Source organism: Cebidichthys violaceus, unplaced genomic scaffold, assembly GCF_023349555.1.
Source record: "Cebidichthys violaceus isolate CVI_PGR_0920_01 unplaced genomic scaffold, fCebVio1.0.p SCAF_29, whole genome shotgun sequence".
NCBI classification, from domain to species: domain Eukaryota; kingdom Metazoa; phylum Chordata; class Actinopteri; order Perciformes; family Stichaeidae; genus Cebidichthys; species Cebidichthys violaceus.
In genome coordinates, this window is record NW_027176472.1 from 4411116 (window position 1) to 4427775 (window position 16660).

Genomic DNA, 16660 nt, shown 5'->3' on the forward strand with positions numbered 1-16660 from the left:
TTCAGACCCCGAGGTTCCCGCTTGTTCTGCCACCATTAAAAGAAAGCAAGATTGTGAAATACTTAGTTAGTTTTAGGAAAAGATCTTGGTTTGGGTTAAAATAACTACAACAGTGGCGTTACAGGAATAAATCAATGTTACTGTTGACTTCCATTGCTGTAAAGACTTTGGGGAAATACTTAAAGTTCTACACTCATTCACTCTGACAACATCTGCTGCTCCTGAGTCAGAATCACAGCTTTAATAAATGTTGTACAGAATGTAGTCGGACCTTCTAATGATGACATCCATACTTTAGTCCGTCGGCCCGCTTCGTTACCGTCTCTGTTTGAAAAGACGTTCTCACTGTAAGCATAATGCCACTGCTTCTACTGCGGGGGGGGGTTCTGGCCTGACGCCTCGTCTATAACTCAACCTGTTCAGTAAGCTGACAGCGCCAGCAGTCATTAGCCTAATCGCATTCAAATTATTCACCAGGAGACACTAATTTATCAGGCAGCGCTGGAGAACGGAGAGAAGCTGAAGCTGCGCATCCCGTTCATGAAGACGGTCATTGTAACAGAACACGCGTTTGAGCCTCCAGACAAATACGTTGTTCGGTCCGCCGTTAACTCGGCCACCGGATCTCCGGCACAAGTTCTTTAGTGGGTTCAGAGGGAGAGAGCTGAGGATTCACACTGCTGCTGGGGGAAGTCGTGACTTCCAACAGTTTTGTCTCACATCCAGTTCCAGAGATGGACACTTTGACCGAAGCGTTCTTTATGTCTGAAGTTACTGTGTGTGTGTGTGTGTGTGTGTGTGTGTGTGTGTGTGTGTGTGCAAGTTCCTGTTTATATAACAGAGCATGTTGGTCTTGTACTTGTAGGGACACATTGTTTTGGTCTGTTTTGGTGCCTGTGCACACATGCAGGTGTACGTTTGGTGCCTAAATCCCTTTTGGGTATGCATCAGTCTGCCAGAGCCCATGCATGTCAGTGTGTGTGCGCGTGTGTGTGTGCGTGTGTGTGTGTGTGTGTGTGTGTGTGTGTGTGTGTGTGTGTGTGTGTGTGTGTGTGTGTTGATGAGCAGCCTCTGGGGTCCATTATGCCTGTGACAGCCCCACAGCGGGGGGAAAGCCAGCCAGCCAGATAACTTATGAAAGTGGTTTAAAGCAAAATTGAATCCACAACTTATGAATTATTAAACTCATTACACCTCTGTGAAGATCGCTAAACTGCCGAACACAACAACAATGGCCTCCTTTTCCGCTGTCACTGCTGGGGAGAGAACTGATTTCCAAGCATTACCGGTGGGGATAGTGCTGCATATTTTAAAGGTGTTAGAGGGAAATGTGTCACCGTACGGAAAACACTTCACACACCGAGGTTGTTGGGAGGCAAGGAACTACTTGTTGTACGCTGGTTCATGTAACTGTCTCCATGTGAGAAAAGACTCATGAAGTATAGAAATTATAGAGGTTTTCATATAAATATATAGAATAATGATCATCATGCTGTGTTGAAGAAGACTGTAAACTAGAGACTGAGACCATAAACTCATGTTTACAATGTTTACTGAGGGAATAAATCAAGAGAGAAGTAGAGTCATTTTAGACTAGACTTCTATACAACCAGAGGAGTCGCCCCCTGGTGGACACTAGAGAGAATGCAGGTTTAGAGACACGCGTTTGACGCCTGGTTCAAACACAACAAGGCTGTACAGACGGACTAGTCGGCGTGATGCCGTTTATAGTCTAATTTAGCCACTTGTTGGCCATCGCTCTTTTTAAGACAACGTAAAAGCTGAGAGAACAGTTGACGGAGAATCTCCAAACAAAGGTTCGGATAAAAATAGGAGAAATCCACAAGTAGAGCTTTCACCAACACATCATCAATGACTAATGTATCCGTTCATACTTGTTCCGTACCAATCAACCTATCCACAGGTCAAACATGCTTGGATTGTGGCTGGAAACCAATGTAGGGGGAATAAGCAAGAAGTATAGAAAAATGGAAACCACGAGTTAAACTTGGTGGCAGTATCATTAAATATGTCCTATATACAGAAGCTTTTGAGTCAATAGCTAAAAAAACTATCGCAGTGTCTTTGTCGCAGTGAAATTGAGTCTTGAAGGCAGCAGGAAAGGAGTGTGAATGCAATTTGAAGTGGAATTAAAAGCACAACTGAGGAGATAAAGGATTTTGCAGGACATCCTTTCCAACTGCTTAACTCTGTTGATAGTAAGCTGGTTTAAAATGCCGCTTCAGGTGCCGGAAAGCGTTTTAAAAAAAACAAAAAAAAAACATATTTATCCTGCAAGTTTTGCAGTGACATTTATGTTTAAGCTGCGGCGTAATTGTCCCTGATTATAATGCAACTTAATGACACTTCTGGAGGAGGGCATGAAAGTAGTAGAGAATTGGCTCATGAATTGTTAAAACTTATTCCTCCCCTCTGATGAAGCAGAGGTTGTAAAGTAGGACACATCCGCTCCCATCAGAGCCACAACAACAACACGCTGTCACAGCGTCTGTCAGACTGAGTTATAGAGGCTGGGTTAGCAAAATACTTCATTTCCTACATATATCATAGATGACACCTTCGGATATGTAATAAAAACTGCTAAAATCAAACGCTAATGACTTCTTCACTCTAAATATATTCACATCATTATGAGTGGGTCACACCGGCCTCAAATCGACATTGGAAATCAGTTTGTATGTCGATATCTAATAATATCGTCCGCGAGTTCGCTACAAGCCCTCTTAGCATTTTTCCCAGTAATATAAGAATATATAAACAACACAGTACTCCAAAGTCATACAAGTAGCCGTCACAAAAGTTCATGTCATGATTTCAGACTACTACTGCATTAGCCGTTGTGCTAACATTACTGGGTTAGCCTTTGTGCTAATATTACTGGGTTGGCCTCTGTGCTAACATTACTGGGTTAGCCTCTGTGCTAACATTACTGGGTTAGCCTTTGTGCTAACATTACTGGGTTAGCCTTTGTGCTAACATTACTGGATTAGCCTTTGTGCTAACATTACTGGGTTAGCCTTTGTGCTAACATTACTGGGTTAGCCTTTGTGCTAATATTACTGGGTTAGCATTTGTGCTAATATTACTGGGTTAGCCTCTGTGCTAATATTACTGGGTTAGTCTTTGTGCTAACATTACTGGGTTACTCTTGCTAATATTACTGGGTTAGCCTTTGTTCTACTGGGTTAGTCTTAGTGCTAACCTTAGTAGGTTAGCCATTGTGCTAATGTTACTATTGTATCCTTTGTGCTAACGTTACTATGCTATTCTTTGCTCTACTGGGCTTGCCTTTTTGTTACTGGGTTAGCCTTTGTGTTAACGTTACTGGATTAGCCCTTGTGCTACTGGATTAACCTTTGTGCTAACGTCAATGAGTTAGCCTTTGTGCTACTGAGTTAGCTTGCTGAGCAGCGGTTCTCACTTATTTTATGGCTCAGTGGGTGTGTGCTCATGAACGAATTCCCGGTCCAATATTTAGTGTTTTCTTCTAATTTTTAACGTTACGAGCTTGTGTTTGTCTTTTGTGTTGTCTGTTTTTTTACAGGCCTAACAAGAAACCAAATTGTGGTAGCCCGGGGCTGCGTTTGTGTTCGACCAATCCCCCGTACACTTAAGTAACTCACGGTCCCTCTTGATCTGGGAGAGTACCTACTCTGAAATAGGAGTATAAAAAAGACCCTTTAAAACAAAGCTAGTTCTACTTCTTGCTGTGGGTAATGACAATTATGGTAGTTGTAAAGTGCAGTTCACGACAGACACCTGTGGAGATCTGTGGAGAACTGAATTCATAACTTATCAAATATTAAAATCCTCACACGTCTCTGCCTGAAAGCCTCTGCCAGAGACCATAAAACAGGACATCTGTTCCCCCCTGTGACACAACGATGACGGCCAAGCAGGGAGGAGACTAACCTCATCAACACTTTACAAATGGCCTTTCTGTGTTCAATGCGTCAAACTGTTGAATAGCAGTTACAGGGACTGTAACTACAGGTGCTGGGAACAATCTTCCTTATACTTAATCATCTTACAAGGTGGTATATACAAAGTAGATGCAATTGCACTTGTAATAATGCTGAGTAGATTATATGTGAGGGAGGTTTTTCAAGTATTTACATGGGGACTTTGTAGAATTCTTGCAAATGTTTCCGCTTGTCAGGAAGGAAACGCTCTGACGCAGCACTTTGAAGCTCTTTAGGCAAAGAGACCCACCGCGGCTGCATCTGTTCAATGGGACAGGACACTGGGATTTTGGATAAAAAACAATGTGTAATTTCAGGCTCATCTTCATTGTTGCACTTTGTGAAAGATTTTGCTAACGTGCTAGACGAAGTCATTTGTATTCACCCGCTGGGGATTTGTGGTGGTTTTATGGAAACTCAACCCATGTGTTAGTTTTCAAGATGTTTCACAGTGGACCGATGATGTTGCCATCCCTACGGACATTCCACTAGCGTGGTTATTAGGGAAACAAACAGCCAAAGAGACAATGAAGTAAAACATAAATACACAAGAGCACATAGAAGAAGAATATACAGTTTGTTTCTGTTGGAGACTTGCTGGACACTCTAATTTATAATTACAAGCAACATAAAGGAGGGCAGCCTGTTACCCTTCACTGTTTGTTAAACCAATGAAAAGTAATGTACTATAATTTGTATATTACCCATGTAATAGTGAGCCAGAACGTGCATGGCTCACTCCCAGGGTATCAAATACCAACACTTGGGCATTAGCCCTCTGTGCTTTTACCAATTACCAAAGGAAGTGAGTTGGAGAGGGATGTTTTAGATGTTGTAGTAGTAGTAGTAGATATTCCTGTGGAGGAGAGTATTGCTGTTGTTGTGTATTTGGTGCAAACGATCATATACAAATGCGATTAAATGCGATTAAATGCGTTAATCCTGACCTGAGCTAAACCAAAGAAATAGAAGTATATTGATAGTTCTAAAGCTTTGCTGTGTGTCTCTGTTTTCTCTAGATGACGGACCATATGGAAAAACGAAGGACATCTCTGGACCAGAACAGACCATGGCCTCGAGAAGACACAGTATACCAGGTATATACATCATCTATCCATCCATCCATGCATCCATCCCTATAATGCTTGGAGAACTACTGTAAAATCTGTCATCCACATTCAGCGTCACCACACTGAAGCATCACAATAATCTTTCATCATCATTTGTCTCAGACAAAAAGTGCCTAAAGCAAAATAGTGCGACGAGAGCAGTTTGCTTAATGAGTTTGAAAAACAGCTTCCCTCTGTCCAAACTGGATCATTTTCACTCAAGTTCACTATCAGATTCTGATGTACTTGTGTTTGAGTGGCAGGGTGACCTGATGTCTGCCGATAACAACAAGGTCCCAGGTTGTCTGTAATTAAAAGTGTTTGCTCTGAAAGGATCCCTGAGTGCCAACTGTCTCACCAAACCTTGTTGTAATATATATTGCCATAATGTATATGCATTTACAGGTATTTATTTTTCTGTATTTTTATAAGGAAACCCCATTCTTTCTCCATCCTCAAAACTATTTGTCTTACAACGTTGTGCTTTTCCATTCAGTTATGTTACGTTTTTACGTTACATTGTTCCGTTGTTCCGTTCCGTTTTAACGTTGTTACGTTACGTTGAGTTACGTTACGTTGAGAGTTACGTTACGTTGAGTTAGGTTACGTTGAGTTACGTTGAGTTACGTTGTTAAGTTGCGTTGTTAAGTTGCGTTGTTACATTACCTTGTTAAGTTGCGTTGTTACGTTACCTTGTTAAGTTACGTTGTTAAGTTACGTTGTTAAGTTGCGTTGTTACGTTACCTTGTTACATTATGTTGTAACGTTATGATTTTAATTAATTAATTTGATTTCCAGGAACATTGAAAAAATGTTTTTACGCAAACATACTTTCCGATTGATAAAATGATGCTCCATTTCGAATTACAAATATCTATCATATTTTATATTCTTTGTTACTTTCTCTTACATCTGGAATTCTTTCAAACATGGAATCACCCATTTCAGTTCATCTCCATCATCAAGTTTTCTACTTTCCTGTCTTTTTATCACTCTGATCAAATCCCTCCATTGAGTGTCTCGTCTTCTCTGTCGGTCTCTTTATTTCCTATTTGTTTTGTGCTTTTCTCCCTCTTCTCTTCATCAATCTTCTTTCATCCATGCAGTTACATAACTCTATTCTCATTTACATCATCACCTTTCTTCAGCGATACAGTTATTTGTCTCATTCACCTTCCATGGTCACATGTTGACTCTTTTCCTTGTTATTATTTGAGTACAAATTCATAACAATGTACTTCAATGTGTGAGTGTGTGTGTGTGTGTGTGTGTGAGAGTTGGATAATATTTGTACTTTCTCCCATTTGCCTGATAAAATGGCTTCCCTGAGTTCTCTGTTGAGATAATAGAAACCATTTTATGAGTTTCTTTCTGCGTGTCGTACAAATCTTCTCATGTGTATTCTGTGTTCCCCGAGCATCAAAATGAAATGGAAGATAAAACTTTATGAATCCCAACACGGTCACTTCTGCAGATGCGGAGGAGAAAAAAAACAAAAAACTAATTTTGTGATGATTCATTTCAGAGGAATCCATCGGCATCAATCTACATTTGTAAAAGCGTTGGTGCTTCTATCCGAATAGGAACAGAACTAATGAATGAATGTGTGTGTGTGTGTGTGTGTGTGTGTGTGTGTGTGTGGTGTAATACCCAAAACAGAGATAACTGGTGTGTGAAGCACCTCACTGATCCTCAGTGTCGCCTGAGGGATTTACCTAATCTAGCCATCTATCACACCAAAGCTTCATCTCACCTGTGTGTGTGTGTGTGTGTGTGTGTGTGTGTGTGTGTGTGTAAGAGCACGAATGACAGATATAGAAACCGAATGAGAGACAGCTATTTATTTGCAGAACAGAATCCCTGGTCTTTGAGCCTGTTTGTGTGTTTGTGTGTTTGTGCGTTTGTGCGTTTGTGCGTTTGTGCATGTGTAAATGATAATGATACAGATACAGACAGCTGGAGAGACGGTCCATCAGCACATCTTACTTATTACATCAGTGCCTCTCTCATTTTAACTACCAATGTTCTCGTGGCTGCTTCCAATTGAAACACTTAAAGGCAAATTCACAAAAGGATTTTGCGGCAACTAAACCTGCACGAGGCAAAAAAGAAACTGTGTAAATCTCAATTGAAATGCATGGTCGTATGCTCGAAGGCACACAGTGTTTCTGTCATCTGGGTAGTACTACCGGAGATGTGACGTGACATTTGTGGCTCTAAGAGCTGTGCAACTTGCAGTAATCCTCAACTTTTTTCGTCCAGACCTTATTCATGAGAGGCTGTTTTTGTCATTTTATCCAAGTGAGGACATATAAAGAAAATAAACATAAGTTCTCTAATATGTTGAGTGTCTCTATTAGTATGCTATCATAAACAGAATGATCACTGTAGAAACAAAAGGAACATTTTTTTGTTTGTTTGTGTCATCTGTTGCGAGCAGATGTCTTTTCATTGTTTCATTGCTAGCAGAAGGACCCGGCTGATGCTTTTGATAGAAAATAGCAGATAACCTCGCTCACAGTCATGGGGAAACCTTTCTTCATGAACGTCTGTCATGAACGCTTAACTTCAAAAGCAGCGGAAGAGTCAAGGTGAACGGAAGTCTGCCGTGTCGTTCCCAAGTCAACCCTGTTTACCTCACGAAGCCTTGACTCACTTCAAGAATAGCTGGGCAGCTGCTGGATTGTTTTTTTGGGGATGTTGTGATCTCTGTGTTTATACAGTAGATTAATTAAGTGTTTGGGGAATATAACAATGTACAATAGTTTATTGTCCTCCTGTAACTACAATACACAGAGAATCCTCTTCAGTACGTTCGGTGGAGCGTTGTATCTTTCAAAGAACTGTAAAAGAGACGTCTGTAAAACTGTTGACAAAGTACAAACGACGTAAACTACGACTTCTTTATTTTTAATTTTTGATCCACAGAGTATTTATAATGGTTGAACTTTTCTTGAGCCGAGAAAAGCAATTTAAGAAGCTAACGTCATCACTGTGGGAGGTCTATCGGCCAGTGAGAGAACATTACGTTGCATATGCAGTGAGCCACGAACCCTGGAAGTAAACCCAGAAGCTATAAGACGTTGTTACGTTCCATCGTTACGTTCCGTCGATACGTTCCGTCGATACGTTCCGTCGATACGTTCCATCGTTACGTTCCGTCGATACGTTACGTCGTTCCGTTCCGTCGATACGTTACGTCGATACGTTACGTCGTTACGTTCCGTTGTTACGCTCCGTCGTTACTTTCCGTCGTTACGTTCCGTCGATACGTTCCGTCGATACGTTCCATCGTTACGTTCCGTCGTTACGTTACGTCGTTACGTTACGTCGATACGTTACGTTGTTACGTTACATTGTTACGTTACGTTGTAATGTAAGTATTGAACCACAATAGATGTACAAATGTTATTAGCATTTTCTAAGAACCTTACAGAGAAAACAAATCTCTAAAGCATCATGTAGTGAATAACCTGCAGTCCAAATACTTATATGAATATGTATTGTTTTGACTTTTCATAAAGTTGTTTCTGTCATAAATGAATCAGTTTTAACACAGAGTTTACGCTGAAGACTCGTGTGACTGTTTGCTGCTGCTGCTGATGTGCTTTGACCTTTCAGCACTTCAAGTGAAATGAAATTCACGACACACTGAGGCTTTGTTAATTCTCATTAACGGATGCTTATCTTATCTGATCCTCACATTTACGTTAGAGCTGACTCTCTTATATTGAGCAGATTGGGGGGAGGCGGGGGGGATCAGTGTCTCACTCAAGGACACTCGGCAGCAAACATCTTTTGATTTATCTTTCTTGTAACTCGGCTTCCCTTTAATCCGGGAATCAGAACGAACAGAGGGGCCGCCGCTAACCACTTTCCACCTCTCTGCTGTATTTGTGTGTGTGTGTATATGTCTGTGTGCACATCTGTTTGTGTGTGTGTGTGTGTGTGTGTGTGTGTGTGTATTTGTCTTTATGTGTGTATGTGTGTTTTTGGTTAGAAGCTCTGCGGGGGGTGACCCTGGTGGAGCTGGTGAAGAAAGAAGGCAGCACACTGGGCCTCACCATCTCGGGAGGAACCGACAAGGATGGGAAACCGCGGGTATCGAACCTGCGACCCGGAGGACTGGCGGCCAGGTGGGTGCAACACCAGCAAGGAAGTGGTGGAAGAATAGATTCTGTAATACAAAAAACATCTCACGATAACGCTCAGGAGTGAACAAAATAGTATAAAGTATTTCCCAAACAAAATGTGGTTGTTCCACCATGTGATTAAACCAGGAGGAAACCTCTGGGTCTGAAAAGTGAAGCCAAAGCTTCACGTGTTAAAGCTGCATTCTCTCTAGTGTCCAGCAGGGGGCGACTCCTCTGGTTGTATAGAAGTCTAGTCTAAAATGACTCTACTTCTCTCTTGATTTATTCCCTCAGTAAACATTGTAAACATGAGTTTATGGTCTCAATCTCTAGTTTACAGTCTTCTTCAATACAGCATGATGTTCATTTAGTACATTATGCTCCATTTAGAGTCAAACAGACCATAATACTATACGTTCACTTCTTTCGCACAGTCAAGGGATTAACCCAGGTGCCCTTTCTTCACGCTTTGTACTTGCATTCATTCCTCTTCTGTGCAGGAGCGACCAGCTAAATGTGGGCGACTACATCAAGTCGGTGAACGGCATCAATCTGACCAAACTGCGGCACGAAGAGATCATCAGCTTACTGAAGAACGTAGGAGAGAGAGTTCTGCTGGAGGTGGAGTACGAACTGCCTCCTACAGGTACGTACGAATACACTCACATTGCTTTTAGGGTCATAAAGTACTAGCTCCAATACTAGCTCCAGTACTAGCTCCATTAAGGTAGAGTCCGACATTAGCACAACATAATCAGCAGATACCATAAATGGTGGTTACAGCACTGAACGTTGGAGCTTCATGTGTATTGTAAGATGCGTAATTGTCCAATTGTTCCCTATTTTGCTTCTCATTCACATATGTTTCTATTTTATTAAAACTAAATCATCAGTAATCAGAATGGTAATCAAGGTAATCTGGGAGCAATTAAAATGTAAAAACGTGTGTTTCTTGTGGTGTTGCATTATCTCATTACTTTAAGTCATTATTCATACTCTTTATTTTTCTGTATTCAATGTTTACGCTCCATTAGCCTGCTGTGACATGTATTAAATGAACAAAACTTTAGTTGCACCTCATTACGGAGCAGAAATACATACCAGCCGCAGCATGAATTCTTTCACTAAAATGAATAACTTGCCTCTCTCTCTCTCTCTCTTTCTGTCGCTCTACCTTTCTCGTTGTCAAAGCACCAGACAGCACCTCAGGGGTTATATCAAAGACCATCGACATCTGTTTGCACAAAGAGGGGAGCAGCTTTGGTTTCGTCATGAGAGGTAACCATCAGTGAAACACATAACTGTATCTTTAGAGAACTATATGACTTGTTATGCTTGACATGGCGCCATGTTGGAATGGAAAGTATCACTGTTTTTCTTAAGATATTGAAGGTTTGAACAAGTATTTGTGTTGGAACTGAAAACCCTCCTGTGTCAGCTTTGGACCTTTCCGTCTTCTGGTGGGGTTGCTTACAAAGACTCCATCCAGGGGGTTCTACTGAGAACCCTCTTACATTTCATTATATATAGCATAGATTTTCCTCCACCTTACAATTGTAGTAGTTTAACATGTTAACCTGAGGCCCATTGACCCATGTCCAGCAAGGTAGATGTGGTGCAGCGCAACCCACAATGATCATGGTTCACAATCACAGTTTTTCGGGGTGTGTGGCTGGTAGCTGATGTTTTGACAACTCTTTTTTCAAAAAAGGAATATTTGGATAAAAATATTTCTTAATGAAACCCTAAGTGTTGCAAAGAACTGTTGGAAAACTCTCTGATCTCTCAACAGCCTTCCATAGAAGGGTTCATCAGAAGCAAATGGTTCTGGGTAGAACCTCAGACCTTCAGGGAGAATCCTTTTGGAATCTTTATTTCTAAGAGTCACTTGTGACTACCTTTGTTACGTGACTGGCGTTAGTAAAGTGCAGAAGTTACGTAACAAATCTACAGTAAAATTAGTCAGTGGTGACTTGGTTTGAAGTGACTCGGGACGGGAACTGTGGACTCGTGGGTGAATGTCCTCTGTTTGTTCCATCCATCCCGCCCTACCAATCACCCTACATAGACTTTCATGCTCTTTGTGTCAGTCGCTGCTCTGACCATTTAATACGAAGGTGGACGGGTTTTAAGTCCCATACAGACGCCAAAGGGTGCTGTGACCAAGCTGCGGTATTTGACAAGTTACAAGTGGGAACGGTTGAATTTGATGTCATCAGCTTTCACCTTTGCTCTTCTTGCAGGCGGTACCCACGAGGACTGGCACAAGTCACGCCCCCTAGTGGTCACCTACGTGAGGCCAGGAGGTCCTGCAGACAGGTAGCACCGACTGCAAACTCATGCAACCTTAAACCCGCGTCATACTGTACTGTCAGCTACATGTGCGTAAGTGTGCAAACTCACACAAAGCCATGCGTGCTCACAGGGACAAACATATTCATGGTCATGCAGTACTGAGACCGTCTCTTATGGGGGTGAAGAGGGAAGTCTCGGAAAAATGAAAGCCAGACACTGGCCTCCATTGAGTTTAAACCAACGGCGGCACATCTCGGCCAGTTCCAGTCAGGAGTCTGGGAGATTTGTCTGCGCCCTCATGCGAATAAACCCCCAAGGATAATGGTGTCAGATCCTGTGACCATCACTGGTATGTTGACAGTTATGTGTTACTCATAGCTGCAGCAGCATGAATCATCTCATATCCCTTTAATGTCGTCATCACGTGTCTGTCTCAGGCTTCATGTTCAGACAATAATCCGTGACATTTTCCTATAAATGTCAGCTCTGCGACTGTTTAACTGATGTTTGAAGTCCTCCTGGAAAAAAAAAATAAAAGATGCAGTTCTCATTTCCTGTTGAATGAGACATTTATAAGTTATGGATTTGCAGTGAATGTAAGAGACAGAGTAAGGAGTGCCTTCTACAGAACTACAGGAACCAGGGCTAGGTGAAAATCTATACAATCTATGTCTCAATGGAAAGTTGCGTTTACCTTGATAACAACTTCCATTGATAAGACATTGGATGGTCTTCATGTTTGCTCATTGTAGATGATTTTGTCCTTATTCAAATATGCTGGACTTTGGGCTAAATAGTTGGTTGAAAGTCTGATTAGATATCATTGGTTGTTGTTGCTTTCTGATTCTGCTTTCTTTCTTGATTTCCATTTTTTTGGGTTCTTTTGTACCAATAAGCTACATAACGGTCATTTGTCAGCAATATTATTTTATCTGTACAACTTTTGGACATTGTATATATAGTCATTATTCTACCCCAAGAAACTGCAAATAACCATCTACATTTAATCAAGCACTTCTGGTCAAAACTATGACAGATTTAGTGATAAACATGCCGTCTTGTTGGACTTTTGTGGCACACATGAGAGCAAAGTCATTAGAATCAGTGAGGTGTTTTAGTGCTTTGCCCCACCTTGAAGGTTACATGTTTTGCAAGCTACTAGATGTCAATGTGTTTTAAGCACCAACGCATTTAATATGTTTTGGCCCAAATAGAAAAAAAGCCCAAAAGATTCATAAGGTTTCTATCGTCCATCACTGACCTGAAGCCTCAAGAAATAAAACCTCTTTTAATACAGTTGAAGCGTCATCTACTTGGTTGAACACCCCACCCCACCCCCCCCCCCCCCCAGGAACACAGACAGTTGGCCTCTTCCACTTCCTGTTTGAGGAAGTGTAAGAGGCCATCTTGACTTACTGCACATGCTTTGGTCAAGAGAGGACTCAACGTGAAGCCGTTAAAGCTAAACAAGGTACAGCTTTGTGTTTCAAGTAATGCAACAATGACAACAGCGTGTTAGCTAAAGGTTCCTTCTATTGACAAAGCAACCACAGAATGCCATGAATGATGCAGTGTGAGACCAAGGAACTGCACCATGTCATCACTTGAGAAGTGTTTGTAAAAACTTCTAACAGTTTTTTAGTGCAGTTGGGTAAATTGGTCACCAAAGGATTGTTGGTGGTTTGATAGATTTAGTTTGTGTCTAGTTCACTGCTTATGTTCTCCTGAAGCTGATCTATACGCACTACAACTAATCTAACCTTCTGTTTGCTTTTTAAATCTGTCATCTTTATTGCAATCACACAAAGCTCACTGCTTGAAACTACATATTTCACTCTTCTTCACTGCTACTCCAGCCAAGACACAGCAGGAAGAGTTTGATCGAATAAAGTGTAACCCCTTTCTTCTGATCACTCAGCAGCTTCAGTCAGTTGATGCTAGACTTAAGAACTGGGAGATGCTATTTTTAGTCTTGTGGCAACTTTAGATTTGCATGCAGCAATAAGACGGGACACATGCAGAATGGCTACCTGAAAGTAAGCAGTTATGTTTCCACAGAACAAGTGAATGAACGCTTGTTGGAGATCTTGAACACATCTTGTTAAAGCACTGTTTCATTGTGAAATCAACCAAATCTGTTGATTTTGCGTCGTTCGTGGCCTTACTCTAGTTCGTCCTCAGCAGGTCCACACACTCTGACGAGACTTGGACAAAACCCAGATTAAATTCCATCTTATTATTGAGTTACTTTGCCCTGAAGCTCATCAGCGTTTCCAAAGGAAATCATCTTTCAAAATGTGGGTCAGTCCAGGGGAAGCGAATGTGATGTTCATGCTGCTTTATATCCCATTTATATGACAATTGGAGAAAACTTAATCCACGGCTCCATACAGTCCCAGGAGTGCCTACATTTTTAGCATCACCCGGTGGGAATTAAAGAAGCGGCAACTCTAAAAATGTGTTGGAGCCGTGCTGTTAAATGAAGGATCACCAAGAAAAATGCTTCTACTGCGTCATCATTTGAACAGGAAAAAAAAAAAAAGAAGTCATAGAGCCTGCAAGCTTTTAGAAGAGGCTAAATGTCAGTGAAGTCCTTAACAATTCAGAGTTTCAACCAACAACTTGAGTTAGAGCTATATATATAAGCTGTGGCTGATATTTCTTTTAATATCTTTAAGGGGAGCGACCCCAGATTACGAGGGTGGACAAAGTGAAAAGATACCACCATTGTTGAATTACAAGGTTTCTGAACATTGCATAAAGCCGGGTTCAAAATGATTGTTTCATTTTGTTGACATGTTAGAGTTGAACTTCATAAATCAGAAAATACTGTCAACAGCCTAATAAAACATCTTTCTCCATGCTTTTAGGATTAAAATGTGGTGTAGATGAGTGTGTGAGTGGTGTGTGGACAAAGCCCTCAGTAGAAAGCTTCAGCACACAGAGAGGAATGAAGGTGTGAAGTTTGGTGGATGTCAGAACTACTGAAGTGGAGATTTCTGGATCAGAGTGTGAGAAAAACTCCATTGATAGAAAAGCTCCTTTAAAGAGACGTTTAGTTAAAGTCCAGACATTTAGAAGAGTCTCCAGGTGAAGAGGGTCACAACATGAACTAGTAGATATCACCATCAAACTTCACCACTTCATCACTCACATCAAGAGGATTATTTATTGTATTACATGTTTACTGAGATTTTGTTTAAATATGCAATTGAGGCGTTATTTAATGCTAACTTTTGGTGAATTAAAGAGAAATCTACTGACGCAAATAGAAAAGGTAGTAAAAGGAAGTAGTCAGTACACCTGAATGTGCCTTTTGGAGTTGTTTTTTTCCACTAGTCTGAAAGAAAACATGTTACTGAAGCTAAATAGCCCAAAAAATAAAAAGATGAATGCACGTAAACCATTGTTTTTGCCTGTTTTTTGGTGGTTTCATGTTTTGAGAACCTTAAAAACAGATTCTTGAGGGACAAACGCCAACATCTGATGTCTGCCATCATCTACGTTTGATCTGAGTGTAACAACAGAGTCCACATGTTCAACAGCTTATCTTAAGAGTACAACCTGCACTACTATTTACTATGACCATCGGTCTGTCCACCTGTTTCCCTAGATCCAAAGGCGACCTTTCTGTTTTTGGTTATGTAATTGTTTTGACTTGTTAAACTTCCTTCGTAGCACACTTTAATCATACAACCTCATTCCAGACGTTTTGGACTCGGCTGAGCTCGCGTCACGTCGTTAAGAAGCTTCGTGGCTTTTTGGTGTCACACTTTACGACTGCTGGCTGGTCTGATGACAGCTCCGTATTACTCACACTCTGGCACCGTGAATACAGCTCGCAGCTCTTTAATGCAGCTCTCTGCGTGAAAAACAACAAAAATAAATGCTGCATAATTTTGGGGAAATAAATAATGGCCTGAAATTTGCCTTTGATTGCCTTTAGATTATTGAGCATCTAGTCTGCAAAAGTCTGTTTGTCAACCGAGGACTTTTATAAACAAAAATACCCTCATTTTAATGAAACCAGGTCAGATTTAAAAAAAAAAAGTAAAATCTTGATATTTAGAAGACGGTGCAGCCGAGCAGTAAGGCCTGCCGTCTCAGCGCTGTGTGTGTCCCCCTCTGGATTCGAGGAGAGACGATACTGTACGTCTGAGACAGAGAGAGAGAGAAAGAGAGGAAGAGACCAGAGAGACGGAGAGACCATACGAGTGGAAAGAAGCTTGAGCCAAGTAGGACGGCGAGGAAGTGAGATGACGACTCGAGAGAGACGTTGAGAGACGAAATTACGTTTTGGAAGTGAGGACTGAGGACGGACGACGAAGTTGAGGGAGGACATAAAAGAGATGATACGTTGTTTTATACAAATCAGTCATATTTGATCTTCAGATATTGAAGGTAGAAATTGATGAATCTTTAAGAGAGGAGAAATAAAAGTCAAGGGCTGTATTGTTTCTTCTGACGTTGTGTGTCTTTTTGAGTTGGTTTTGTTTCTTAATTCTCTTCGATGTTGTCTTTTTGTTTGTTTTCTGTGTGTGTGTGTGTGTGTGTGTGTGTGTGTGTGTGTGTGTGTGTGTGTGTGTGTGTGTGTTCAGAGAGGGCACACTGCGTCCCGGTGATCGTCTCCTCAGTGTGGACGGCGTGCCGCTGCACAACGCCAACCACAGCGACGCCCTCAGCGTCTTGGCTCAGTGCGGCCAGGAAGCCCTGTTCCAGATAGAATATGACATCACCATCATGGGTGAGAGACCACACACACACACACACACACACACACACACACACACACACACACACACACAGACAGAAGACATGGAGCTCGAGGCAAAAGTTTCCAGACTTTACCAAAATGGCACTTGAAACTAAAATTGGATGTTTTTTTTGTTGTCTTGTTGACATTTTCTGCCGCCTCAGGCCAAGCGCTTCCTTTCCCCCCCCCCCCCCCCACAGTGTGTAACGGCTCAATTAAACTCACCCAGAATGCATTGCAAAGAATCCCCTGTACATCACATCTGATGGTTGCAGCTTTCGAGGGCATTTTTTTTTGCCTCGAGCTCGTCTGCTAATGTTGGTGATACAGAAATGGAAGAAGGCGCTCTGCTGCAACATGTCACTGTTGTTCTTTGTTCTTCAGGAG

At 41.5% G+C, this 16660-nt stretch overlaps 1 protein-coding gene across 5 annotated transcripts in view; it reads left to right on the plus strand.

Annotated features, from left to right (window-relative positions):
• The window catches only part of LOC137880637 (glutamate receptor-interacting protein 2-like), a 161688-nt gene that overhangs the window by 112889 nt on the left and 32139 nt on the right, over nt 1-16660 (plus strand). For 4 of the 5 annotated variants that reach the window (XM_068722110.1, XM_068722112.1, XM_068722114.1 and 1 more), the window contains exons 2-7: nt 5003-5080; nt 9093-9228; nt 9726-9871; nt 10417-10503; nt 11469-11544; nt 16119-16264. In XM_068722110.1, coding sequence (XP_068578211.1) covers nt 5003-5080; nt 9093-9228; nt 9726-9871; nt 10417-10503; nt 11469-11544; nt 16119-16264 — 669 coding nt within the window. The remainder of the gene's footprint in view (nt 1-5002; nt 5081-9092; nt 9229-9725; nt 9872-10416; nt 10504-11468; nt 11545-16118; nt 16265-16660) is intronic. The other variant, XM_068722111.1, reaches the window with a different exon arrangement.